Source organism: Ascaphus truei, chromosome 18, assembly GCF_040206685.1.
Source record: "Ascaphus truei isolate aAscTru1 chromosome 18, aAscTru1.hap1, whole genome shotgun sequence".
NCBI classification, from domain to species: Eukaryota; Metazoa; Chordata; class Amphibia; order Anura; family Ascaphidae; genus Ascaphus; species Ascaphus truei.
Genome location: NC_134500.1, coordinates 15,689,991 through 15,717,906, shown reverse-complemented (window position 1 = coordinate 15,717,906; position 27,916 = coordinate 15,689,991). Strand labels below are relative to the sequence as shown.

The following is a 27,916-nucleotide window of genomic DNA, read 5'->3' as shown; positions in this document are numbered from 1 at the left end:
TTGTTTTTGTTAAGTATATGCTACAAAAGCAAGGGCCTCATTTGTGATCCATGACAAAATTACACGTGTACCCTGTTAATAATTAAAAAGCAGCTCATTATTTAAATGTACGTTTTATTCTCCCTGAATAATAATTTATTTTCAATAATGTATGCCAAACATTGTTCGGGAAAAAATGGGTTTAACGGCGTCATCTCATAAAATGAATACACATTACCAACTGTCTAGCGGTATCTTTATTTTCACGTCTTTAACTTAACTATTTGTTAAAATGATTTCCCTACGCGTGTATTTGGCAAGCTACCTAGCCCAGTTCGGTTATGCAATAGTTTACATTGCGGCAGTGGTGTGTTCGTGACGTATTTGTATTATATTAGACACATACATGTGCGCGCGCCTGTATATACACATTGTTTGTAACACTGTGCTCATCGGCATGTCATTTCCCAGAATCCCTTGCTGCAGTGGAAGCACTGCATGCTAGGGGATAATGGTGAAAAGCAGCGCTGCAGACCTGTCTAAGACGGGAATGGGCTCACAAAATTACATCTCCTCTGGAAACACTGGGCTGGGTAACCACAGCTTTGAGTGGTACGGGTCACATTAATTACTTGTATCCATCAGGGGCCGGTATTGATTCACTTGAATATAATTTGATACATTGTTGCCTGAGCATTCCCAGCTTCTCACTACATCAATAAGGGGGGAAGATGTTCGAAAGAAAATTATTTAGAAAAAGAAAAAAAAATACTCTTTTGTGCCGTTTGAAAAATATAGACCGAATATTTTTTTTATTAATAATACTGTTAAATATAGACAAAATATATCACTCTATTGGACATATAATTGATCATTCTATTATCATTTCTTGACGACCATCATACAACACTAAACAGCACCATTTAAATGAAGACTTAACACAGACCAACACTGTCACAAACTCTATACTAATTAGATTTCAGATTTCCAGTTCTGGCACAAATTGGTATGTTCTCTTAGTGTTGGAGCTTAGCAGTGTTTTGAGGAATGAAAAGCATCTCTAACGAGGGCTGGGTTTCATCAGGGTGCAGGGACAAATCATTGTTGTTCTGAATGTTCTCCAGGCATCTTCCTCTCAAAGTCTGCACACTGTATCTCTTCAGGAGAGTCACCAGAATCGCTTTCATCATTACCATGGCGATGTACTTCCCTGCGCATGCCCGTGGACCAGAGCCGAACGGCTGAAAGTACCGGTAAGGAACCTGGGACAGTCAGGAAGGGAGAAACATTTACTGTGAGAAACAGAAGAGATGTCCCAAATGCGTAGTTGTTTTCTATAAACAGGGACATACGTATTATAAGGCAAACGGGTGATATGCAGAGATGTGTGAACGTTACATCTGAGTTTGTTGGACCTGATGGAATTGTCCCTTTTTTGTCGAACTTTTGTAGAAAAATCTAGTTTTGCAAGGAATTTGCCAAAGTAATAATCTCCACAGCCTGAAATATGGGTTAGAGGTGACCGAGGATATTTAGTACAGTACCTGTTGACTAAAGCTGCGTCCATAGTGCAGGAGACGGCGCGAGCTACGTAGCTAGCGGTGAAAACAAACGCTAGGACGCCAATGCATTTGCGTAAAGTGCGCGCGCGCTAGTTTGTGCACGTGCTACGGGGAGACTGGTGCTTTGCTCTACAAACAAGTTTGTATTTCCCCGCGCGATGGCGGAGTCACGTGAGCAGTTGGCCCAATGAGGGCGAACCAGCCTCGTGATGTCACGGCCGCGTCCCCCGACACGCCTCCCTATACAGTCGCTTCTGCCTGCAGGACAGGAAATCTCTTCTGCTGCAGGCGAGCGTACGCTGCGCCGAGGAACGCGGAAGCTGGCGCAAACCACTATAGCCGAGGCCTAACTGTGTATAACCAAGCAAAACACTCCTTTTATACAACCTATGGAGACAGTGGGTGACATCTAACAAAACGTTATGCCTTAGCCTCACCCCAGGGTTATGTTGTGACTGTATATTCTTGGGGATATTTATCTCTCATGATTTCTACTATGTTCTAATATATTTATTTACTTTTATTGTATTTTCACACATATACACATTAAATATGATATATATATATATATATACTAGCTGAGAGACCCGGCGTTGCCCGGGATGTAATGTTCCCGCTCCTCTCTGTCTCCTCTCTCCTCCCCCCTCTCTCTGTTTGTCCCCCATTCACATCAATCAAGTCCCCCCCCTCCCTCCTTTACAGCTCTGTTTGTCCCCCTTTACAGCTTCATGCAGTGTGAGTGCGTCAGTCATTGTGTGTGCGTCAGTCAGTCAGTGTGTGTGTGTGTGTGCGCGCGCGTCAGTGAGTCTGACGCAGAAACACAAACACACACACACAGACTGAGTGACACACACACACACACACAGTCAGTGTGTGCGTGCGTGTGTGCCTCAATCAGTGTGTGTGTGCGTGTGCGTGTGCGCGTCAGTCAGTGTGTGTGTGTGTCAGTGTGTGTGTGTCAGTGTGTGTGTGCGCCAGTCAGTGTGTGTGTGTGTGTGCGCGTCAGTGAGTCTGCGTCAGTCAAAGTGTGTGTGCGTGCGTCAGTCAGGGTGTGTGCGCGTGCGTCAGTCAGGGTGTGTGTGCGTGCGTGTGTTAGTCAGGGGTGTGTGCGTGCGTCAGTCAGGGGTGTGTGCGTGCGTCAGTCAGGGGGGGTGTGCGTGCGTCAGTCATGGGGTGTGTGTGTGCGTCAGTCATGGGGTGTGTGTGTGCGTCAGTCATGGGGTGTGTGCGTGCGCGTGGCAGGCAGTCGGTGTGTGTGTGCGTCAGTCAGTATGTGTGTCTCAGGTGTGTGCGTTAGTCACGGTGTGTGTACGCGCGTCAGTCAGTGTGTGTGCCTCAGTCAGTGTGTGCGTCAGTCAGTGTGTGCGTGTGCGTCAGTCAGTGTTTGCGTGCGGCAGTGAGTCAGTGAGTCAGTGGGTGTGTGGGTGTCAAACTGCAGTTCCCACTTTCGCATGTCACAGTGAAACATTCCGTTGCATCACTATACGATGCATTACTGATGACCTGAATCTACTACTAATGTCTCTGACAGATTGAGGTTTGATTGGGTTTCATCAGGGGGCATGGTCAAATTTTTAGGATATCCTGATCTCCAGATTCTACTCCTAACCAACCTGCAAATATTTTTTATTCATCACAAATCAACTTTTTGGGGGGAGAAAACTTCCATCATTGTGACACAGAACATACCGTCTTCTCAAAATTTTCCAGGGTGAACTCATTGGGTTTTGGAAAGAATTCCACTCTGTGCATGCGACCTAAGTTCAGAATAATGTTTGTGCCTTTCTTCACATAGTAGCCATCAATGATGTCATCTTCCAAGGCCTTGCGCATAATCAGGTCTACGACGGGCTGGTACCTCATACTCTCAAAGATGAAGTTCTCCAGGACTTTAAGATTTTGCATGTCGTTGCTTTGTACTTCCCGATCACCTGGTCCACAGCAGAAAAAAAAAAATATATATATATATATATATATAAAATATTCATCAAAAACATGTTTTCATATGAATTCATACTTTACTGGAGTTTTTTCCCGACTATGCAACACACATTTTAAATGAAAAAGATGCGTGTACATTAATTGGTTTCATACGTTGATGCTGCGGAAATATCTTATTTACCTATAATCCATAAAATTATCTAAATTAAATAATATGGAAGGGTATCCCATCACTCTATATTGTATCATATATAATATGTATTATACAATATTCTCTCTCTCGATACAATATATAGTATTTATAATATACTGTAGATCGATACAATATATATTTATATGAAGTCAATATGTGTGTGTATTTACGTTCTCGAAAAAAATTCTATTCTACGTCGGACCAATTAATATATCAATGCTGTGATATTGGAATGTCTGTCCATCCTTTGCTACTTATTAGACACACTGTTGGGTCACTTTCCCAGTGTACCCAAACGTCTACATTTCTTGTGGCATAAATATCTAGATAAGCGAGTTGAGTTTTAAAATGTCATTTACATTTTGTCCCTAACAAAGCAATCCTGGTTATTTAAATAAACTATCCCCATAAGCAATGCATTACTGGTAGGGCTCCATGTAAGCCTGATCTGATCTGACACTCGTTGGCTTGTTTGAGGCAGTTTGTAGATGTTAAATGGACAAAGTGACATTTGAAGTTCTGAGGCTGGGGAAGGAAAGTGGAAGACACACGGGGGGAGATGGGTCAACATAAAGAAAGTGCAAATAAAAGTTTGTTTTGACGCGTTGCCCCATTTTCTGCTCACATTTGCGTTAAATGTGTGACAGTGCTCGTTACATCTGATGCAAATTGTTGCCAAGAAAAGTTTCAGCCACCTCAGACCTGGCGGATTTTTTTTAACGCAAATACAAGATACAAAAGTGACGCAGAGTTTGTTACATCTCATTATAATCTGGGCATCATCTAACTCCTCCCTAACTCTTCATCACTCCCGAACTCGTAAAGTGACTCAAAACGTGGAGCAAACACTTTGATACACGGGCGCAAAAAGACACAATGAAAATACCGTAATTTGCGTCAATTGTGCTCCAAATTTGCTACGATACATCACCCCAATGTAGTTGTGAAGAAAGGTCATGAGAAATGATCACTGCTGGTAGGTAAATGGGCCAATTTATTTTCTGTATCCATCTGACTTTCCATAATTCATGTTGTGTCATTGAGAGAGCAATTTATCAAAATTAAAGGGCCATTACATAACCTAACTATAATAGATTGTCCCCCAAATGTTCAAGGACCCAAACAATGGTTCCGTGGCAAACGCCACCACTTTAATTGCATAGTAATTCAGGATGGGTACAGTTGCGGGATTCGACGTTCTAATCGAATTCTATGTCGAGCAGTTCGAGAATTGGATGCTCGAACTTCGAACACATTTGGGAATCTGAGCAAAATACCAAAGAAAGGCTCGTCCTTGAATATGTTTATTTATTTTTATTCTGGGTTTATTTTAACTTATTTTTTTTTTCTTTCATTTTTATCATTGAACCTTACAAAAATGCAAATTTAGGCAAATACCTCAACATTTTACCATCATTTGATTAAAAAAAAAAAAATCCATAAACTTGTAAAAATTCATAACCAAAACACACCATTTTTTTTAGAAACAAAACACACCAAAAAAAAAATGTAGAACTAAAACTAAAATAGCAGCGATAGACCCCAGCCTTAATAATAACGTCAATACCTCCGATTAAGTAGGTACCCCACGGGGTGCTTGGTCTCTATGTGTTTGCTTACGCGCTAGCACGGCCTCCGGGTAAATATTTATGTACAGCAAACAAAAAAGAAATCAAATCCCTCAATAAGAACTCTACCAATAATCCCCACCCACTTAAACAGAAACAACGACAATATACAACTAAATAGTTTGATATATTATAACAATATATTAAAAAAAAAAAGTGTGAGGTGCTCGTCCTGTGCCCAACTAAAATGATATAGAAAGAAAAAACTGGAACCACTTCCAGAACGAAAATCGTGTCACATGAAATAGTCTGCACTAGGAAGGCTGTGAAGGATCAACACGGGAGGACTGTATACAGTATATGAAACAGTGCAAATATGTTAAACAAAACTACATTTATTGCATAATTAACGGAGGGTAGAAACCTTTATTTGAAGCTTTTTTCTGTATCAGCCATAAACTAGGATTAAACGGTTTTCAATATACTTTATTGGACATCTGCCAGCTAGTGCTGTGATTTAGGAGACATTTGATGCAAAATGATATATTTAGCATTTCAAACTAAATTGATCCAAGAGAGTATTTAAAAACTCACAGGTCACTCTACTTAGTATTGTCTATAACAGGGGTGCGCAAACTGAGGGGTGCCAAATTTTCCGGGGGTGGGGGGGGCGGTTCAGCACTTACAGAGGCCCCGCGCTCTTCCCCACAACATTTAAATAAAATGCAGGGGGAGCATGCAAGGCCGCTGTAAGTCCCTTACCTTGTCTCCGGCGCCTTCATGGCAAAGCGACGTCAGAAAACGCCGGAGAAAAGGTAAGGGGGCAGGGCGAAGACCGAGCCACTTATTGAGCCACCTATGCTGAAGCAGGGAAATCCTGAAAACCTGACCTCTTTGGGGGGGGGGGGGCTCTTGAGTACTGGAGTTGAGAATAATATCAATTATTTTCTGTGCTAGTCTCTTTGACTTGGCTGAATATTCACGCTGATTATATTCTCTCAATTTTAGGCATGTTGTTTTTTTAACATAGCTAGAGATGGCCATCTCCATACTTTCTCGTTAGCTGCATTGTGTATTTATTCAATAAATGTATTATTTCTTTACATGTTTGCCCTGTAGTCATATATAGAGTCCTCTGTCTTGATCATCCACACTATACCTGTACAGCCATATTTCATGTGACAATATCTATTTCTGGAAGTGGTTCCAGTTTGTTCTCTAAATATTTGTGTACCTCATCAATAAATCACGGAGTGTCTGTATGTCCCTTTTGGAAACATCAGATACCTGCAGGAAAGATGTTTTTTCCTATTTCTATAAAGCAGGACCAATTAAAGAATGAAAGACCAACAGTAGGATCTGCAACATATAGGCAGTTATGCAGGTGTATTAGAAAAAGGATCCAGGCGAACGAGCTACTACCCCTTAACACAAATAAGGCTTTAAAGTTGCTGCTCACCAATGACAGTGTGAATTTCCTCCATTATTCCTTTTTCAATCTTGGGATGTTGAGCAATCAGCACTAACATAAAGAACAGAGACACTGACATGGTGTCAGGGGCAGCGATGAGCATCTCCAAGATGCACTGATTGACATTCTCGGCAGTCAGATCTCCGTGGTTCTATAAAATTGGGACATTCAATGGGGGAAAAAAAAGTGAGCGCTTTTGACCTTTAGCAATTCAGCATCGGAAAGTGCCTGGGGATTTGCAATCTTGTCATAGTATAATATATAATTACATAATTACATAGTTACGGAGTTACATAATGTAGTAGATGAGGTTGAAAAAAGACATATCTCCATCAAGTTCAACCTATGCTAAATTTAGACGACAGATACTTTATTCTACATCCGTACTTGCAGTATATTGATCCAGAGGAAGGCGAACACAGAACCCCAGTGCAATATCATCCACTTATATATAAGAGGAAAAATAAATTCCTTCCTGACTCCAAGAATTGGGATTCAGATTACTCCCTGGATCAACTGCCTTCCCATATTTACTTATTTGGTATATCCCTGTTTACCTTTTCTTTCTAAAAAGATGTCCAACTTTTTTTTTTAAACAAATCTATTGTATCTGCCGTCACAGTCTCCATGGGTACCATGTGACCATGGTGGCATGTAAGGGTGGACAATGCCTTTTCAGGTAGTCATCATGAAATGTCGTTTAACCCTTTGGGGCCTTTTAGGCATAGGCACTACATCATGGGGGTCTGGCACTCCAGGGGGCGCCATTGCTTCATCAGAATTGGCCCGCTAGTTTTTTTCTAGGGGAGATGGTGTCCTGCGCTATTATGGACTCCTTACATTCCGTCGTCCATGACGGAGCGATCATGTGACCCATTCTGAGAAGCGGTCACATGATTGTGAGTGCCGGTACTCAAAGGGTTAAAGCAGCAGTCTGTGCTGATCATCATTTTCTTTTTAGATTTTAAAAAAAAAATGTTTTTACTTGCTTTAAAAACACTTCGGACCTGTGCTTTTTCAACCAACCGGTTTTAATTTTTTTAATCTGATGCTCTGTTCAGGTGATTGAAGTATTATTTTGTCTGGAGGTTTAACCTGCAGCTCTCCCCAGAGCCCAGTGCAGTCTAACGGTTACTATGACAACCTCGGAATCTAGTGATTAGAAGAAAAAAAATCCTGATTTTTCTTTTTTTTTTTAAAGCGCAGGGCGTGCTCAGGAGACAATATTCTAACATTGTATGAGTAAAACTCCATTAGCAGGGGTCTCAAACTCAGTCCTCAAGGGCCACCAACAGGCCAGCTTTTATGGATATCCCTGCTTCAGCACAGGTGGCTCAATCAGTGGCTCAGTCAAAGACTGAGCCACCTGTGATTAAGCAGGGATATCCATAAAACCAGGCCTGTTGGCGGCCCTTGAGGCTGGAGTGTGAGTCCCCTGTCCAATAGGCTTCTGGGGAGGATTGCTGCTTTAAAGTGCACACAGGTGCTTAAAAACTAACCGGATTTAAATCAGGTACTGTATGTAATTTACATGGAGAAAAATAAGCGTGGTTAAGATTACACTTGCCTTCGTTTTTGACGATAGTCAATGAAGCTTCTACTGATTCATGTGTATAGAACATGGCTCAAGGTCTACACGAAATGAGGGTCATCAATATGAACAGGGACTGCTAGATGGAAATCATTACCCATGGAGACTGTGATGGCAGATACAATATATATTGTATGTATATATATATATATATATATATATATATATATATATACTAGCTGAGAGACCCGGAGTTGCCCGTGAGTTAAATTTCCTGCTCCCTCCTCTTCCCCTATTTCTGTGCTCCCCCTCTCCCACCCCCCAGAGGGAGGGAGGGACAGTGGACAGGAGGGGGGGGGGCAGTGGATAGGAGGGAGAGGGGGGGGCAGACAGTGGACAGGAGGGGGGGACAGACAGTGGACAGGAGGGGGGGGGAACAGTGGACAGGAGGGGGGGAACAGTGGACAGGAGGGGGGGGCAGTGGATAGGACAGGCACCCGGCGTTGGCCGGGCTTAAAATTTAAAATTTCCCGCTCCCTCCTCTCCACTCCCCCTGTCTGTTTCTCCGCTCCCCCCTCTCCGCTCATCCCCCCCCCATGTGCAGCTCCGGTCCCCACCCTACAGTGTCCCACACACATACACACACAAACAGTGAGACACACACACAGTGTCACACACACACACACACACACTCCCATACACACACACAGTGGACAGGAGGAGGGGGGTAGGGAGAGTGGAACGTGCTCCCTCAGATGCAGGCTTCAGTGCACTCGGCCCTCAGCTCGCGCTCCTTCAGGCTGGCCCCTCCCCCTCCCGGCCGTCCGTTCCACCGCTCCCATGCACGCGGCCCTCACCTCGCGCTCCCTCAGACTGCCCCCTCCCCCTCCCTGCCGTCCGTTCTGCCTGGTCCCGCCCGGTTGAGGCGGGAGGCGCCGGGGTGTGAGGTGAGCTGGGAGGCAAGGCGGGAACACAGGCTGGAGGCGCAGGGTTTTGAGGCCCCGGCGGCAGGGGTGTGAGCTGGGAGGGGAGGCGCAGGGGTTTGAGGCGGCGGGCCGCCCGCAGGGTTGTGAGCTGGGAGGGGAGGCTGGAGGCGCAGGCGGTTTACTTACTTACCTGGTGGTGTGTGTGGTGGTGTTACTTACCTGGTGGTGTGTGTGTGGTGGTAGTGTGTGTGGTGGTGTGTGTGTGGTGGTGGTGTGTGTGGTGGTGTGTGTGTGTGCTGGGTGAGGTGGCAGTTGGGTGACATCATAGAGCCACCAATCTGATTGGTCAGAGGCTGAGGACCAATCAGGTTCACCACATCTAACAACAACCATACAAATTTCAAATTTATATATTAAGATTAAGATAAAAAAAAAGTTGGACATCTTTGTAGAAAGGAAAGGGTATACAGGGATATACCAAAAAAGTAAACATGCAAGGTTGTTGATCCAGGGAGAAATCTGATTGTCAATATTGGAGTCAGGAAGGAATTTATTTGTCCCCTTCTGAGACATCATGGGATAATGTGTCACTGTTTTTTTTTTTTATTTACCTTCCTCTGGATCAAAATACTGTAAGTACAGACATAGGATAAAGTATCTGTCATCTAAATTTAGCATAAGTTGAACTTGAAGCACATATGTTTTTTTTCAACCTCATCTACTATGTACAGTAACTATGTGGTGTAGCATATATAATCGTGTCTAGCAAGGCAGATCATTTTTTGCCAAGAAAGGACCTCAAGACTCAACTGCAGCATCAGATCAGTAGTAGCTGGGCCCAATATTATGTGATCAGTACTAGCTGGGCCCAATATTATGTGATCAGTACTAGCTGGGCCCAATATTATGTGATCAGTTCTAGCTGGGCTAATTATTATGTGTTCAATACTAGCTGGGCTTATTATTATTATTATAATAATAATTATTATGTCAAAGTTCTGACCATACCCTGAGGGTCACCAGCATTCTGATCTTGCTCCAATGTTTATTGCAACATTTAAAGCATTGGCTAATCTTCAGCCCACCCCCCCCCCCCCCCCAGGTAAATCATGTCTATAAATAAACACAAATAATACGCACCTGTGCAAAAATTAACTCAGAAGCAAAATCCAAATTCTCATCCAGCTTCTCTGAAGTTGAAAGCTTCAGTCGTTTCTGTTCTATGAGAATTTCCACAGCTTCTTTCAAATCGTTGCTATAAAGAGATAATATTGCCAGTATGAATAATAATAATTATTTCAGAAGATCTAACACATGATGTTGTTTCCTCCTGATGAGCGCTTTCTAGAACTTGGAGTACTCACGCTGACTTTTCATACTTCTTGTAGAGCCAGGAAATCTTAAAGAATATGTCGGGTTTCAGTAAAAGCGCCTGCCAGGCGTCAAAGTATTTCTGGATTTTTAGAACAATTTCATTTTCTGAAAATAAAAAAAAACAAAACATTTTTAAATACAACATTTGAAATGCCCTAGTTTTAGGACTGTGGTGTTCAGCGCAAAAGAGTCCCAGATAAATTGTATTCCATTAAAAAAACAGGGCTTAGATGTTTTTATATGATGGCCACTTAGCAGTTTGAGATCTGTGAGCCAGTCGGTAATGGTGACCGCATTACTGGTTCACTTGTGGACGGCTTCCTGTTACCGGTCATTTTAAATTCCCTTATAATGCCAGCAGGATAAAGATGACAATCTCTGGAACTGGAGCTTCAAACAATATAAAAAAAAACAATCCATTATTGCTGGTTTTTAATAATAACTTTATTTCATATAGCACTTTTCTCCCAATGGTACTCAAAGCGCGTCACAATGACAGTATAGCGCATGGTACGCAGCACATAGGATTGTTACAGGCACAGTCCCTGCCCAGATGAGTGTTTTTGGTGCCCGAGGGATATAAAGTGACATACCCAATGTCACAAGGAGTGGACACCAGGATTTGAACCAGGTTGAACCAGGTTGAACCAGGTTCACACTCTGTGTTGGTGTCTTTAATCAGAGAGCCAGAGAGCCAGAGAGCCAGAGAGCCAGAGAGCCAGAGAGCCAGAGAGCCAGAGAGCCAGAGAGCCAGAGGGCCAGAGGGCCAGAGAGCCAGAGAGCCAGAGGGCCAGAGAGCCATTGAATGGAACGTTGTATCTTACCATCCAACGGAATTCTTAGAAAGAGGTTGTTAGAGGTGTCCAACATGATGAGTCTCATCAGCTTCAGCACATTTACATTCCCCAGCTCATTTGTCACATCTCCCAGCTTCTCCAGGTAGTGCTTGGTTGATTCTATGCAATGTTCTGTGGTTTGAATAAGGCCGGGTCCAGACAAAGCTAAAAATTATATAAAGGACATTATTAAGACCTCTCTATCCAGGCCCCCTATACAACATGCGGTGACGCTGGCTTGACATCTATTGGGAAGATTTCAAAGAGGCTTAAATCAAACCAAGCATGATCCCACAGGAAAGGGAATAAGAGGAACATGTGTCCATGGGAGAAACTAGTTAGGGATCAAAGTTTGAGCCAAATTAATTTTGTTGTCTTTTTCTTGCTGTAAAATTGAATGAAATGTTTAGTTTTTCAACTTTACTTAAAAATGTTGCATTTGTGTGCGTCCTTCTAAATGTTGTCTTGCTATAGGATTGTTGGGGACACACCTGGCGCAGGGTTTGATTAGAGACGGGCGAACCAGTCCAAATCCATTTCCCTGATTTTTCCCCCCTGAGCTTTCCGTTCAAAGTCCGTTCCGCTGTGTAAAATCCATGGACGGATTGTTACACTTTCAAGCTGAGTGGATTAATCCAAAACCACTATTTGATACAATCCACTGGTGGATTTTGTCAATCCATTTCGCAGATTTGATTCTTAAAATCTGTCAATGGATTGAGGAATCCATGGATTGGATTGTCGGTGTAAAAAAAAATCCTTTAAAAGGCATATTGCCATTTTTAAGACTGATCCACAGAAATCTGTGGACCAAAGGAACCTGGCGATCGGAGGCGGATCCAAATCAACAAAACAAATGCACCCATTTTTAGGTGTGATGATCAACCAGAGCGGGACAATAGAATCACTGATGTACCGGTAATAAGAACTTTATTTTATATACCACTTTCCCAAGGGGACTGAAAGCGCTTCACAATTACAGTATAGTATGCGGTATTCAGCACTGTGCATAGAATGTCAGACACAGCCCCAGGTGAGCTTACAGTCTATGATTTGGGTGCCTGAGGCACAGGGAGATAAAGTGACTTGCCCAAGGTCACAAGGAGTTGACACCAGGAATTGACACCAGGAATTGAACTAGGTTCCCATACCCCGCTTTAAGGACACTCACTTTAAGTACACTCGCGAGTAAGTACACATCTCTCAATAGGCAAATGGCAGCTCACGCATGCGCCTGTCAGCACGTCCTGAACAGCAATACCCTGTACCGAAGCGGTACGCAAGCGGGGAGACTATAGAGCCTGTTACACATGCGTTATTTACATCAGTTATGCACGTATATGACGATTGCAGTACAGTACATGCATCAATAAGTGGGGAAAAGGTAGTGCTTCACTTTAAGTACATTTTCGCTTTACATACATGCTCCGGTCCCATTGCGTATGTTAATGCGGGGTATGCCTGTATATACAAGGATGAACTCCAGAGAATCAGTTACTCACTCAGTCACTCCTTCAGCCACTGTACTGCATGTAGAAGATACATTGAGAACAACGCATTGTTGTTCCAGCGCTATCGCACACGCTAATAATGCGTTGCTCAATGCTTAATGAATTTGGATGAGGATGTGAAGTTGGGAAATTAAACTGCTGTGCAAAAATATTAAGGCTTCAAAAGAGAGTGAGCATTTTAGACTCTGAACTGCATAAAACAACTTTTAAAATGAGTGCATCTACTGTGCGGTGTTCACCAAGCAATTGTTACAAACGACTCTATAGTGAATATATTTAGCCTTTTGCATGCAAATGATGGGCTGCAAGATTAACACAGCCTGTGTCCTTTTGATGTTAAAATTAAAACCAGAGCCAATCTGTTGATTGCATAATGTTTTCTCTTCAACACAGCACTTGCCGTCTGTGCTTGATCTTTCAACACTAGTTTGTGTTAATTATTTTGTTACAAATATCTTGCACTGTTGGGGAGGTGTGCTAAAACCGGCTATAGAAATCAAAGGATGCTTTCAAATTTGCATTCAAATGTCACTCAGAGTTGTTTAAAAAAAAATAAACTGCTAATAGCATTTTCTCATACAGTAGTACTGATATTTTTGCCTGTGACAGCCTCTCTGGCAGGGAACAGGTAAGGGTGAAACTCCTATAAACACAGAATTGAAGCAGAAAGCAGACTTTAGATATAAACTTTTGATGCCTTTTTAAGAACAGACACCAACAGAATCAGTGGTTCTTTGGGGGCCCGCTCTCCTCCCCTCCCCACCCCCGTAGAGAGAGGTCGGTGGGAGATGGTATGCGGTGGCGGTGGACCCCAGGCCAGGTATGAAAGAATTAGCCGGTAGTAGAAGAATCACTTGAGGTAGAGCAGGACGGCAGGGGAGGAGCGCGCTCTAGTAGTCTGACCGTGAACTTCCGGTGTCTTCTGCAAGAGCGCGCTTCTTACCTCATGCCGTCCTGCTCTGCCTCAAGTGATTCTTCTACTACCGGCTAATTCTTTCATACCTGGGGCCTACTGGAGCATACCATCTCCCCTCACCAGTCTCCGAGTCCATAAACCAGGTAGGTATTGGGGGGTGGAGGGGATATGATGATGAGGGGGTTTGGGGGAGATATGATGACGAGGGGGCTGGGGGAGATATGACGATGATAGGGGAGCTAGGGGAGATATGATGATGATGATGAGGGGGACTGAGGGAGATCTGATGATGATACGAGGGATTGGAGTAGATATGATGAGGGGGACTGGGGGAGATATGATGAGGGGGACTGGGGGAGATATGATGAGGGGGGCTGGGGGAGATCTAATGATGATGAGGGGAACTGGGGGAGATCTAATGATGATGGGGACTGGAGGAGATCTAATGATGATGGGGACTGGGGAGATGTGATGAGGGGGGCTGGGGGAGATCTAATGATGATGAGGGGGACTGGAAGAGATCTAATGATGATGAGGGGGGCTGGGGGAGATCTAATGATGATGGGGACTGCGGGAGATATGATGATGATGAGGGGGGCTAGGGGAGATCTAATGATGATGAGGGGGACTGGAGGAGATCTAATAATGATGAGGGGGACTGGGGGAGATATAATGATGATGATGAGGGGGACTGGGGGAGATATAATGATGATGACGAGGAATGCGGGAGATATAATGATGATGAGGGGGACTGAGGGAGATCTGATGATGATGAAGGGGACTGGGGGAGATCTGATGATGATGAGGGGGACTGGGGGAGATATGATGATGAGGGGAACTGGGGGAGATATGACGATGAAGGAGATAGCTGAAGAGGGAGGATGGGGAGAGGGAGAAAAAAATTGCAGTCAGTATTCTCTTATATTACTATGCTGATTTATTTAAAGTGTATGGTGAATTTTACACAACTTTGGAGACAAAAAAGTCAAATTTGAGAAAAAAAGGCTATTGAATCTCATTGTGGATGTATGCAGAGAGGTTCCCATCCTCTACTTTACCCATCCACAATGTGATGCTTTTGCTTTTCCATTGGCGGATTTCCCACCAGACCGTTCAGGCCTTGGACAAGGGTGGCAGAATTTTGGGGTGGCAAAAATGTCTGCCCCCTTATAGATAAGTAATCTATATATTATATTTAATCAATATTTATATGTGTGTGGTATATTTAATTCTGAATCTACAGAATACGTTTATTTTTAATGGGGCCCCAAAGAAATGTTTGCCCGGGGGCCCGCTCATTTCTAGCTACGCCACTGAATAGAAGTACATGGAAATAATTTTTCAAGGTCAGTTTGTAATCATAGTAAGCTGAAACGAGGGAGGACAATTCCTTTTCTTGAACCACTTCCTGTTGTGGGATGTCACGGTGGGTTCATCAGAATCTAAACTACTCTTCCCCGAGCAAAGAGCCCTACTGTAGCCTTCTCATGGTAGACAGATATGGGGCAGGACAAGGGTGGAGAAAACAGCTGAAGGACAGAAACTCTAGTCCTGGACATCTGTCGCCTACCCTGCCCATCATAGCTCTATTAACTCTGGAGATCAGTGTCGCAAGCATCTGAAGCATCTGAAGCAGAATAACTAATTACCCTCTTGTCTAAAAGTGCCCGGGGAGGGTGTGGGGTGGGGGAAGTCGGGAGGGGTAATGCTTCAGTTCAAAATGATAAGTGTCAATCTGAGCAAATAATACAGACATATTTTACCTCTGTTGAAGAATGGACGGATCACCTTCCATAGAGATGGATTGCTATTGAATATGATCCCATTTTCATTCATGCCAATGCACTGCAGCCCCAGTTTGCTGCCAAACCTTGACACATAGTGACTGTGTTTCATCACATGGCACGTTGCTGAGGATCTGGGGAGAAATAGGGATATATACAGTACATGCACAAATGAATGTAGTTCCATCATCCTGAGCTAGGGGGCGAGAGCTTCACTGCATATTGAAATAGGGCAAAAAAGTGAATCTGAACTGTGAGTGAATCAGTTCTATCTCACAGCTAGAGGCTGGAAATGCAGGGATATAGTCACTAAAGCCATTTTCGCTTGGTAACAGACATCAAAATGACTGGCAGTTAACAATTTCAAATGGGTACCACACTCCCTTATCCACAAAGGGAAATCATGTGAAGTGGCATTAACCTAACTTAACATCACGTTAATGCTAACAGTCTATTTGCAAAGCACATAGCGTTAAACCAGATTGTCTCCTGTAGAGAGCATAGCATGTTGGTGATAATATTGAAATGAGGTGTTATCATAACATTGCATATCCAATAAAGTCCGTTAAGGCCAATTAAGTCATATCTAAACTTGGCGTTACTCACATTCAGACCCTGAAATAGGGCTTTTGCAGTGTCTGGATGGGTAAAACGACCCAGTTAAACAGAATTGAAATAACATAGCGTTATATCCCGGCGGAATAGGACATTTGGTCGTGGGCGTTTAGCCGCAACCAAATGGCGACCGCTGCTTTGCCGCAGGCGGACCCTCCGCCGCAGCCAATCCACTGCTGGAATCCCCATTGCCAGCCACTTCTAAGGTAAGTTGTATTACTGTTTAGGGTAGGGTTTAATTAAAAGGGTTTTAGCGGTTAGGGTAGGGGCTTAGGATAGGAATGTAAAAAAAAATGGAGATGTTTTTAAATCGGGAGCCACGCTCAGACCGCGTTATAAGCAGATCTACATTGTAGTGGTTCGCGCTATAACGGGTTGAGCTGTACTTGTGTTAGGGTTTACTTTTATTGCCAATGTGGCTATCTAGCCCCCCATTGAGGGCGTAGGTAGCTACGGTGATGATCAATGTATTTAATGGCTTAGTTCTGATTATTGTATTATATATTGCAATGTATATTTATTTAATGTATTTTTTTATCCATTTCAATGGGCAAAAGTGACCCACATTTGGCTAATAAGACTATTGCCCATTACAGTGTGTGTGTGTGTGGGGGGGGGGGTACTCTTGTTGGAGGCAGGGGGGTGGGTGATGTGGATACTTAGATATCCTGGGAAGGAGGGGGTTGGCGGGAGGGGTTAACCCCTTTATTACCATAGCGGTTAGTAAAGCATTGCATTTTATTTTGATGTATTAACCAATGACTTAAAGCAGGGTCCAATCCTCAAGCACCCCCCCCTGCCCCCACCCAACAGGTCATGTTTTCGGGATATCCCTGCTTCAGTAAAGGTGGCTCCATCAGTCCCTGCTTCAGCACAGGTGGCTCAATCAGAGGCTCAGTATTGAGCCACCTGTGCTGAAGCAGGGATATCCTGAAAACCTGGCCTGTTGGGGTGGGGGGAAGGGGGCTACAGTTGAGCACCCCTGACTTATAGCATCCACAAAGCTGACTTCTTAAAGCAGAAACGGAGCGGGCACCTTGCAGTAAAATTAATCTAAAACACAGGGAAAACTTCAGTCCTAATTTGCACTCCAACTATGCAGCAATCTTTAAAGAACAGCCCCTAGTGCAGAGTGTTCATACTGTGAAAGTTACGTGTAAGCAACCAGTAAACACTTCAACTAACCGCTTTTGAAACATGTTTTCATCCTGTCTGTATCTCTTATTGTCCTCTAGAGGGCGCTGTGACATTACAGATGTTGAATTGGTGACATTGTGTGATATTTGTCTTTGTTTCTCAGTGAATTCTTTTTTAGCAAGGGAAGGAAGTAACCGTGAGTAGAGATGGGCCAATCCGTTTCCCGGATTTTCACTGATGTTACCCCCCCCCCCACCAAAATCCATTTGGCGGTGTAAAATCCGCAAACGGATTTGGACGGTTTCAATCCGCGAGGATTCATCAAAATCCGCCATTGGATACAACCCGTGGCCGGATCTGTGGAATCCAATCCGCGGATTCTGCAATCTGTTGGCGGATTCTTACGAGTCCGCCAACGGATTGCGGAATCCGCGGATTGGATTCTATAAATCCGTCCACGGGTTGAGAAATCCACGGAGTGCGTTGGTAAGAATAATAAAAAAATCTGCAAAGCGCGAATCGCCTTTTTTACATTGATCCGCTGAAATTTGCGAGCCAAAGGAACTGGCCAATCATGCTGCGGATCCATATTCGCAACAAAAAAAAAACTGTCCCATCTCTGCCTATGAGACATGAAAAGCCCACAAGTGTAATGTTACTATTTTAATCCTAAATTATGGTTGTTCAAAACATATTCTTCAGAATGAAATCGCCATTCAATTATTTTTAACCGTTAAGATGCTGCATGAAAATGTACATTTTTAGCCACTGCAGGAATAGGGTTACCACTAGAAAATATTAGACGTACAGTATATATTCTGATAACGTTTTCTAAAAGCATGGGACTCATTGAGGAGTGGGTTTATATGGATCCATGGGAAGGTTTTCTCAAACACATCTATGCAGATCTGGGCTTAGATGCTTGCCATAGCTGTGTTAGGCTGCGTTCCCTGTGATCACTGTGAAACGCGCGCCTGGTGGGGGGGGGGGGCGGCGCGTGCACAGCGCTACCCGCGATTTGCGGTCTTTAGGGAGAGAGGGAGATTGCGACAGGAGGGGGCGTGGTCGGGGTTTTGCGGGGGCGTGGTCATGACCTCACGTGGCTGGTTCGACCTCGTTGGGTGAACCGCCGGCGGGGGCGTGGCCACGCCTCCGTCGCCAGTTCTGAACTCAATTCCATTGAGTTAAAAAAAACTGCGAGTACAGCGCGGCTGCACCTTCAGCGGGAAGGTGAGTACTGGGCCCAGCCCCATTGAAGGGCGGTGCTTACACGCACAGTGCACGCTGAGGTGAGCAGTGACTGGGACCGCAGCCTTATAATCTGCCTAGATTATTATTATTAACCCTTTTCGCCAAATGAGGCCCTGTATGTACTTGCTGTTCAATAGGCTCTGAAAAGCGATGGTCACTGGGTCAACTGAGATATATTTAGTTCACATGTTCTTCATCTCCCTTACTGAGCCAAGCTGGCACGTCAAGCTGCTTAGATCAATGGTTTTCTTTGTACTTTTTAAGAACTGCAGAACCATGTATATAAATGTTCTGCTGTATGTGTTTACAGAAAGCTAGACACCATATCATGTATACATAACATACGATTGCAGCAGGAAGGCTTAGACAGTATATATTTTTAATACACCATCAACTTTGTGTGTGCGTGTTTGTATAATATATAGAACATTCCACCCCCTGAAGAAGTTACCGTGTCAGGTGACGAAACGCGAAGGGCTGAGATTTAACGCAGTGACGTCATTGGCAGTGGACGGAGTTTAGCGGAGCTCATTTTCACCTCGTGTTTATACTGGGAGGTTTTTCAACCCCGGCAAGCACTCCTGCTCTGGCCTGACAATAGACTATTGGCGACACACTTTGTTTCGCCCATGAGGATTCTTGGGCTATCTTCTCGGTCTACCTGCTGGTGGTATCCAGGTCCTGGACTGTGACTATAGTCAGATTCTCTCCTACAGTATGAATGTCATTTTACTGATTCTGTAAGTGCATATCGCACCACTCTTAGATGTCATATTAAATTGTTTTATACTTTATCACCCCATGTAGTGCGCAGTATATATATATATTTGCATCTCATCCCAGCCTCTGTCTAAAAGCTGTGTTTAAAACAGCATGCATTGGCTTGAGGATTTGCTTGTGTAATACGAGCTTGAGACAAAAGGTGGCACTGAGTGCTCATTTGCATGTCATTTCCCAGAATCCCTTGCTGCAGTGGAAGCGCTGTATGCTGGGCGATAATGGGGAAAGACAGGGTTGCAGACCTGTCTAAGACATGCAAATGAACATACAGTAATAGTTACAGTTGCTATATATATATATATATATATATATATATATATATACAGGCATACCCCGGTTTAAGGACACTCACTTTAAGTACACTCGCGAGTAAGGACATATCGCCCAATAGGCAAACGGCAGCTCGTGCATGGGCCTGTCAGCACGTCCTGAACAGCTATACAAGCTCCATACCTGTACCGAAGCTGTGCGCAAGCGGGGAGACTATAGCGCCTGTTACAAATGCGTTATTTACATCAGTTATGTACATATATGACGATTGCAGAACAGTACATGCATCGATAAGTGGAAAAAAGGTAATGCTTAACGTTAAGTACATTTTCGCTTTATATACATGCTCCGGTCCCATTGTATACCTTGACAGCGGACTTGCACACAGTACTTGAGGACAACTGGAAACTGATTTGGACTTCATCTCATTACATGTCCTTTGATTTTCTTCAATCAAGCTTATATAAGGTTTTTGACCCTTTCATTTATACACACCATTCATTTTCTGGACACAAGATTAGGTTTAAGTCTCCACTTGCAGGTGGGAGTTATTCCAGTTAGGTGTGTTGTTATAGGGCATTTACCAGCTTTATTGTATATACCTGTTACTTACAAAGTACCGTGCTCTCAAATCATTCAGTGATATTTTGTCTGTTTAGGGTTCTTTTGAGCATCCAACAGTCTATATCAAATATAACATTTATTAACCTAAATGATCCCATTACCCACATTTTCTCAAGGGGTCCACACTCCACCACAAGAAGACAATCACCTACTAGATCGATGGAAAATCTAAATAATTCCAGTACCGCTGCTCTCACAAAAGCCTCCAATTCCCATGTTTCTCCCCACCTCACCACCTTAGGTGCCAAGGGAAAATGGCATAAGCAGCCCAGTGATATTTCTCCCGTTTTGCTTGAGACGGCTTGAATCCCTGGAAATATTTATCAGTCTTTGGCTAATGCCACTGACTGCAAATGCATGTCTCATTTTTATTGAATTAGGGCGAAACAATCAATATGCGTCACTGCAAAGTTAAGCGATACATTTTGGCAAACACGAAGCGATGTTAATGAACCTGGTTTAATCTGTCCCCCCGTCACGCATGGGGCAGTTGAGCAAGGTGGGAGGGGGGCAGTTGAGCAGGGTAAGAGGGGGGCACTCTTGTTGAGCTTGGGGCAAGAATACCAATTCTCCATTTAGCAGAAAGGTATTATACACCTCACTGTCAGTCTACACATCACCCTCCACTGAAGAGCAAGGGAATGTCTAAGGCTGACAGAAAGAAATACTGTATGTGTAAGTATTAATATTTCACACTAGGGTATTTGCGCTCCCTCAGTTCACCTTTATAATAAGGGAACTCGGGTACTGTCTTTGGCCAGCTTTTAATTGCACTAAATCACAAAAACATATGCTTCATTTATTTAACCCCTCCAGGGCACTTTCACATACCTCACAAAGTTTAGTCCATAGGACAATAAGAAATGACATACATTCAGCGTAGGTACCTGCTAAACGGAGGTTACCTTGATGATGTTGGCGGCTTCAATCGTGTTTTGATCAAAAGATGCAACCAAATGATTCCTGTGTTACACAGACTTAGGCTCTAAATGTAAAAATGTCACTAGTATATTTTAGCCCAATTTGGTAGGAGCGCAGGAATTGTTCTTTTGTCTTCCATGGGGGCAAGAATGAGCCTGGCAGAGGAAGGGGCACCGTTAACTGGGTCCCACTTTTGAGATCGTTCAGCGAACCCCCCTCCACTAGTTCTCCCCACCCCCCTGTCTCAGTGCCTTATCACTGCATTTTAAATGGACAAAAACCTTAAATAATGAAAATGTTAAATGTAATGTATCATACACCTGTATTAAACGCTCTTAATATTTCTGAATACGAAAGGGAATACGAAAGGGAGAGTTCATGTTGATAATGTGAAGATGTACGTACTTGCTGATAATGAGTGTTTCCTCTCCATTTATCCAGACTCTCACGAATTCCCCATACACGCTATTGTAGTAATTTGCTGCCTTGCCTATTCCGGTCCATAGAAACCTGCTATAGGAAAGTAATGGTCCAAGTCCCATGTAGTACGAAGGACCTACAAACACAAGGTTACAGTCTCATAAGGGGGATTTAATATGGTGTTGCGGCAATGTGAAAATGGCTGTAGGGCAGGGGTAGCCAGCTCCAGTCCCCAAGGGCCACCAACAGGTCAGGTGTTTAGGGTATCGTTGCTTCAGCATAGGTGGCTCAATCAGTACTGAGCCACTGATTGAGCCACCTGTGCTGAAGCAGGGATATCCTAAAACCTGATCTGTTGGTTGCCCTTGAGGACTGGAGTTGGCTACCCCTGCTGTATAGGATATTGTAATGCATCACACTACTATAATCTTGGATTTTTCCAACAACTGATGAGTAATATATATATATATATATATATATATATTGTAGTTAGTATTATATATATATATATATATATATATATATATATATATGTATATATATATATATAATCAATCAATATATATTATTGATTGATTAGAGATGTTGGCTTTTAAACCAAAAGAGGTGATTGATGGATATATTTAACTGCTACTTATCATGGCCCAGTGCATGATCTAAGAGCAACTGAAGCAATGGAAATCCATTTTATGGGGTATATAATAATAATAATAAGTTTGTTCTTGTATAGCGCTGCTAGTTTTACGTAGCGCTTTACGGAGACATTTTGCAGACACAGGTCCCTGCCCCTCAGAGCTCACAATCTATGTTTTTTGGTGCCTGAGGCACAGGGAGAGTGACTTGCCCAAGGTCACAAGGAGCTGACACAGGGAATTGAACCAGGTTCCCCTGCTCGAACCTCAGTGCCAGTCAGTGTCTTTACTCTCTGCTCTGTCATTTTTCTTAAGTTTAAAAAAAAACAAGCAAAAAACTAAATGTTGCACAGATTTCCCTGATCCTAGCTGTATGTTATTAACTGTCAAATGCCTATTTATATAGTGGTATGCTTTCAATAAATATGATTAGGTAATTATGGTTGTATTTCAAACCACGTCTTCGTAGAGAAGGTGACTTTATAGTAATATATTATCAACAGAGTGTGTGAACCAAAGCATACACACTAGATCCCTAGTGAAATGCACTATGGGTACTAAGGGTAATAGAATATGATTCAATCAGTCCCAGAATACAAATATTCCTAAAGAAGAGGTACCGTATATAATACACCTATTGCATACCAATAACAAATAGGTAGGAGCCAGAATATATACCACAAATATCAATAAGAAAAACAACAAAGTTTTATTATTCAAAAAACAACAATGCAAGTGATACGTTTTAATGTTTTTCTTATTGATATTTGTGGTATATACTCAGGCTCCTTGGACTACCTATTTGTTATTGGTATACATGAGGTGTATTATATAGCTCTTCTTTAGGAATATTTGTATCCTGGGATTGATTGAGTCATGCTGTATTACCCTTTGTACCCTGAGTGCATTTAACTAGGACTTTCTAGTGAGCATAACTTCATTGCACACGAATTGTGGAACAGACCGGTGACATTTCAGAAGTGTTCTACACTATCATTTCGTCTACAGACAGACTTTCCTGCTGGTCAATCTAAAAGTGACACAACCTACTTCTCATGAGCAATCCAGCTACTGCAATTTTGAGCTGCATAATATTGTTGCAAACAGGTTTAAGTACATAAACTGATACTGACTGGCCAAACTCTCCAAAATGTATATAAAAAGTATTTAAATAATGGCATTTAAAATCACGGATGTGGATCTTAAAATTAAATCCTGAAATAGAATGTTTACGCAAAAGTAACCATTCTTTTTAACTTGTTCACTACCATAGGTGGGTCCTCTGGCAGTTAAGATATTAACGTGCAGTCAATAGAAATGTATCCCATTAAGTACAAGTGGGACTGGCTTAGCAATGCACGCTCTGTTCCCAGCAGACTGACTATCTTCAGAACAGCATAAAATACTTCATAATGACAGCATTTGTACATCTATATTGCAATATTAAATAAAAACAGATTTACAAAGACAATCAAAGGGCACAAATCTACATGCACAAATGAACAGCGTTATAGGGCACTAGGTTGGATTTTGGGTAATATTAAGCTAGCGTGCTAACACATCTTCCAGTGCTGGAAGACACCCTACAACCTACTCAGCTGAATGGGTTGTAAGGTGTATTGTTGCACAGCACTGTTAAAGACATCAGCATCTTTGTCTTTGATGATCATGTATGTACGATGGGAAGTGTTTGGATACTAAAGTGGCATATTAATAATAATAATAAAAATAAAAAAACAAGTAAATAAAAAGTGTTTATCCATTTACCTGGTATTAATGACGTCTCTTCATGATTCCAAATAATAATAAGCAAGAAAACGAAGAACAGAAGGGAAACTGCAGTAGCAGGTACCACGCTGGGCATTGCCTCAGTGATGTTATAATGCATCGGGTTAAGGGCTTCCAAAACCATTGTTATTCAAGTACGTTGCGTTCCTCTCTGCGGGTAAAGAAAGAATTAAAGTTCTGAAGCCTTTCTGTCCTGCAGTGATGGGAGGTGTGTTACTGTGCCAATATCGAAGGGCCATTCCAAGTTCTCTTCTTATATTTTGAGAGTCTGGTAGATAGGATGCAAATTTAGTCAAAACAAAGAGATAAACCTTTCTCCCACAAAAGATTAATAACCTTGGTATTTTACACTTGGATTCTTTGATTGTACAAGTGGCAACCCCTCCATGGGGATGAATGCCCTTGACATGGGGAGTACGAGGAACAGAACTTTCCATGTCACCGACATTGGAGTGTAATGCACTTGGAGAAACGGTGTGTTTGCACTGAGTTAGGAAACGCTATTACATTTTACTCAGTTGGAGAGATTGGAGAGTTCAGGGGAGAGAAATTTGAGCCGCCCCCTAACTCGCACAGTTGGTATAAGGGTCTCGGCCAATGTGTGCCTAGGCTGGAACACAACCAAAGCAAAACCTCATTTTCGATTCTTGCTCGGACTTGGGAGGGAACACCTCAAGAACAAGCTTTCTCGCGGCATTTCCGCCCCTTAAAGCCACACCTCCCTTCCCTTGTCACCATTATGCATTGACGTCAGCAAGGAGTGAGTGAGGGGGCAGAGAGAGAAACAAAAGTAGCAAGAGAGGGCTAGAGAAGCAGCGAGAGAATATATATATATATATATATAGGAAACCAGGTGTCCCACCAAGGAGACAAAAAACAGCACTCAAGGTATATTGCAAAAGTGTATTTGAAAAAAAAGAGCAGGCACATATAAATCCAACGTTTCGTTCCTGTATAGGACCTTCCTCAGGGGCGAAACGTTGGATTTATATGTGCCTGCTCTTTTTTTTCAAATACACTTTTGCAATATACCTTGAGTGCTGTTTTTTGTCTCCTTGGTGGGACACCTGGTTTCCTGTTATTTTTGTTGAACAAGCACCTATTTCTTTGGAGCTTTTGAAGTGCCTGCTGTTATCTTTATCTATATATATATATATATATATATATATATATATATATATATATATATATATATATATATATATACACACACACACACACACACACACACACACACACACACACACACACACACAAATGGACTGTATGTAGTTATACACAATTATATTTATAAAAGAGCTGTATCTCTATCACCATCTGATCTGTCTCTCCTTTACTAGTATGCCTGATATCTATATATATATTTCAATTAAAAATATTGAATAATATTTATATTCAAAATATTTATATAAAAATGGATGCACACAGAGGTAATATGCCAAAAAGAGGGTGTTCGCGGTGTCCGGTAAAGGGAGAAAGGTATAAACAGGAACAAATAACAAAAGTGATCCAACACAGCACAGCACAGCACAACACAGCAACTGAAGAAAAAGGTGATTTATTGGAGGTAGATGGCCCCCCTCCCCACCCCGCCCCCCCTCCCCACCTTTTTAACTTGGGAGTTTTCTTTTTCATTTTGCTGTATGGACCTACTACGGTTATTTCCCCTCATACAGAGGTAAAAGGGAAGGTTCACCGTGTAGTGTTAGGACCTGCACATTTGGTTATGCCTTGATGTTGGCATGCAGGCTTATAGCGCTTTGGCCAAAGGGTTTAACTTAATGACCAAGAAAATATTATTATTGAAGTTTATTCTTATTACCATATATATATTTTGTCAACTTGGATGTAGCATTGGGCTTCCCTGTATTTTGTTAAATACATTTGCCACACTCAGTAGCACTCCTTTTGACATCATATATATATATATATATATATGATGTGGTGGGTGATGGGGTTTGAGCTTGCGTGTGTGTTGATTTATTGGTTCATGATGCAGATAAAAAGCCCAATGTTTCCACCCCCAGGGGGACCTTTCTCAACGGGAATATTACCACTAAGAACAAAATTTTTTATATTTAAAAAAAACAAGGGGAGGGGTCAGTGTTGCAAAGCAATTACAGGTGAAATACATGCAAAGTGAAAGGTGGTATGGAATATATGGAGGACGGACATGCACTGGGCAGAAGAACTAATTAATATCAAAATATATATCTAGGGGAAAAACAGGGACAAGCTGACAGAGACTATTCAAATAGTTAAATAGTTCACCATATGAAACATACTCGAAAACGCTGTACCTTGCTAACTGATAAAATCTCAGCACACACAATGAAATGATATTAAAAGACATCAACAGGAAAAGACATCAAAACTGAATCCAGCTATTATAATGTTACATTCATAAATTCCCGCGTCAATAAGGAAGACAAAGCAGTAGCAACATTGTAGCTGTTATATTAAGAAGGTGAATCCCACAGCATCCAATCAAGTGTTCTAAGAGGAAACCCACTGTCAAAAAAGTAGACGGGAAAGTTCCCGTAATGATAAACCAACATTAGAAAGTGTAAGAAATAATAACCTTAACACACCAGCTGTTACCGCAGCGTGGGAGCTGTAACAGTGCTATCGAATAAATCGCCACAAGCCATATGAAAAGAGGCACCTATTGCTGATATATGGAATATAGCTATAGAATAATAGCTGTCTATTTAATATTTTAGATAACACATAACATATGATATAATATATAATTAGTGTGTTATTAACCTGGCACACCCATGTTAGCAATAATAGCGAACTCAGTCACTGCACAACAAACCTAGCACATGATACACACAATCTGCAAGATACACAGATGAAAGAAGAAGATTTGCTCATTAGATGGGTGCAAATAAATGTTCCACTTTTCAATATATATCAAATAGTCCACTGTCCAGTTCTTTTCTCAATTTAATCAGAGACAATAGCAAACATCTTTTACAGCGTCACTTCAGTCCATTACATCATTCAAGCATATAGAATGTAGTTATAGAGTGGAGAATCGTTAGCTTAGTTGTTCTTAGCTTTGATGGTAAATTATTCTGAATCTATATATTCAAATATACTCTTTATAGATTTTCTTCCAACAGTCGTACCAGGTAATCACCTGGTTTTTCTCAGTGTCAGTCCAAAATGCTCTTGGTCAATCATCAATGTTTAAACCAATATTCCTTCATTTACTTTGATTTAATAGAACCTCTTTGTTCTGTCACTAAGTAACTATAGTTAATCCTGTGTTCCTTATCTTTTAAGACGCATCTCTACTGTATTGTCTTACTAAGTATTTAACTAACCTTTGATTCCAAACTCTTGATCATATACTATTCAACTCGGCTAACATTTCTACACCTGCCTGTGTTTAGCTTATCTTTACAGAGTCAGCTTATCATTTTCCAATATAATTTCTTACTTAATACTCAATTACTTATTTTAACTAGTTACATGCTGAATATATATTTATATAGACAATATAGCATAATTAATATTTAGGCTTGAGATCATCCTGTCTTCAGAAGACATATATAAAACCAAGATTCTAATATTCAATGGGGACCAGAGTAAGATTACACTCAATTATATTATTGTCAAGTTATTATGTATCAAGCCCACTACATGAAGAATTTCACAATACCATAAAGGTAACTGAGGTCGTGCAAGGAGTATGGTCCACACTGTTATTATAATAATATGTCAGGTCTCAGTTAAGGGGAATAAATCAGACCATCAAAGTACAATCAGATACATGTCAGAGAAAAAACATATCAGAGTACTGATGCAAAGTATACTATGCATAAAAAAACATACCATGCAAAAAGATAATGTGCAAAAGAATATCCAGGTAACA

At 42.1% G+C, this 27,916-nt stretch overlaps 1 protein-coding gene across 1 annotated transcript; it reads right to left on the bottom strand.

The window, feature by feature from the left end:
- Nucleotides 1–850: 850 nt before the first annotated feature.
- On the bottom strand, nucleotides 851–24,154 carry CYP19A1 (cytochrome P450 family 19 subfamily A member 1). Its single transcript, XM_075576205.1, has 9 exons — nucleotides 24,010–24,154; nucleotides 21,596–21,746; nucleotides 15,572–15,726; nucleotides 11,370–11,546; nucleotides 10,536–10,650; nucleotides 10,312–10,426; nucleotides 6,703–6,865; nucleotides 3,231–3,472; nucleotides 851–1,241 (listed from the first exon to the last, which is right to left on the bottom strand). The coding sequence occupies exons 1-9, from the start codon at nucleotides 24,152–24,154 to the stop codon at nucleotides 996–998; spliced, it is 1,509 nt and encodes a 502-aa protein (XP_075432320.1). The 3' UTR covers nucleotides 851–995.
- Between the last annotated feature and the right edge of the window lie 3,762 nt (nucleotides 24,155–27,916).

Coding starts and splice junctions, on each gene's coding strand:
- CYP19A1 (XM_075576205.1), bottom strand. CDS start 24,154: ATGGTTTTGGAAGCCCTTAACCCGATGCATTATAACATCACTGAGGCA. Junction 10,651..11,369: donor TCTAAGAATTCCGTTGGATG/GTAAGATACAAC, acceptor TTTTATTTTCAG/AAAATGAAATTGTTCTAAAA. Junction 3,473..6,702: donor GGAAATTCACACTGTCATTG/GTGAGCAGCAAC, acceptor GCTGTGGACCAG/GTGATCGGGAAGTACAAAGC.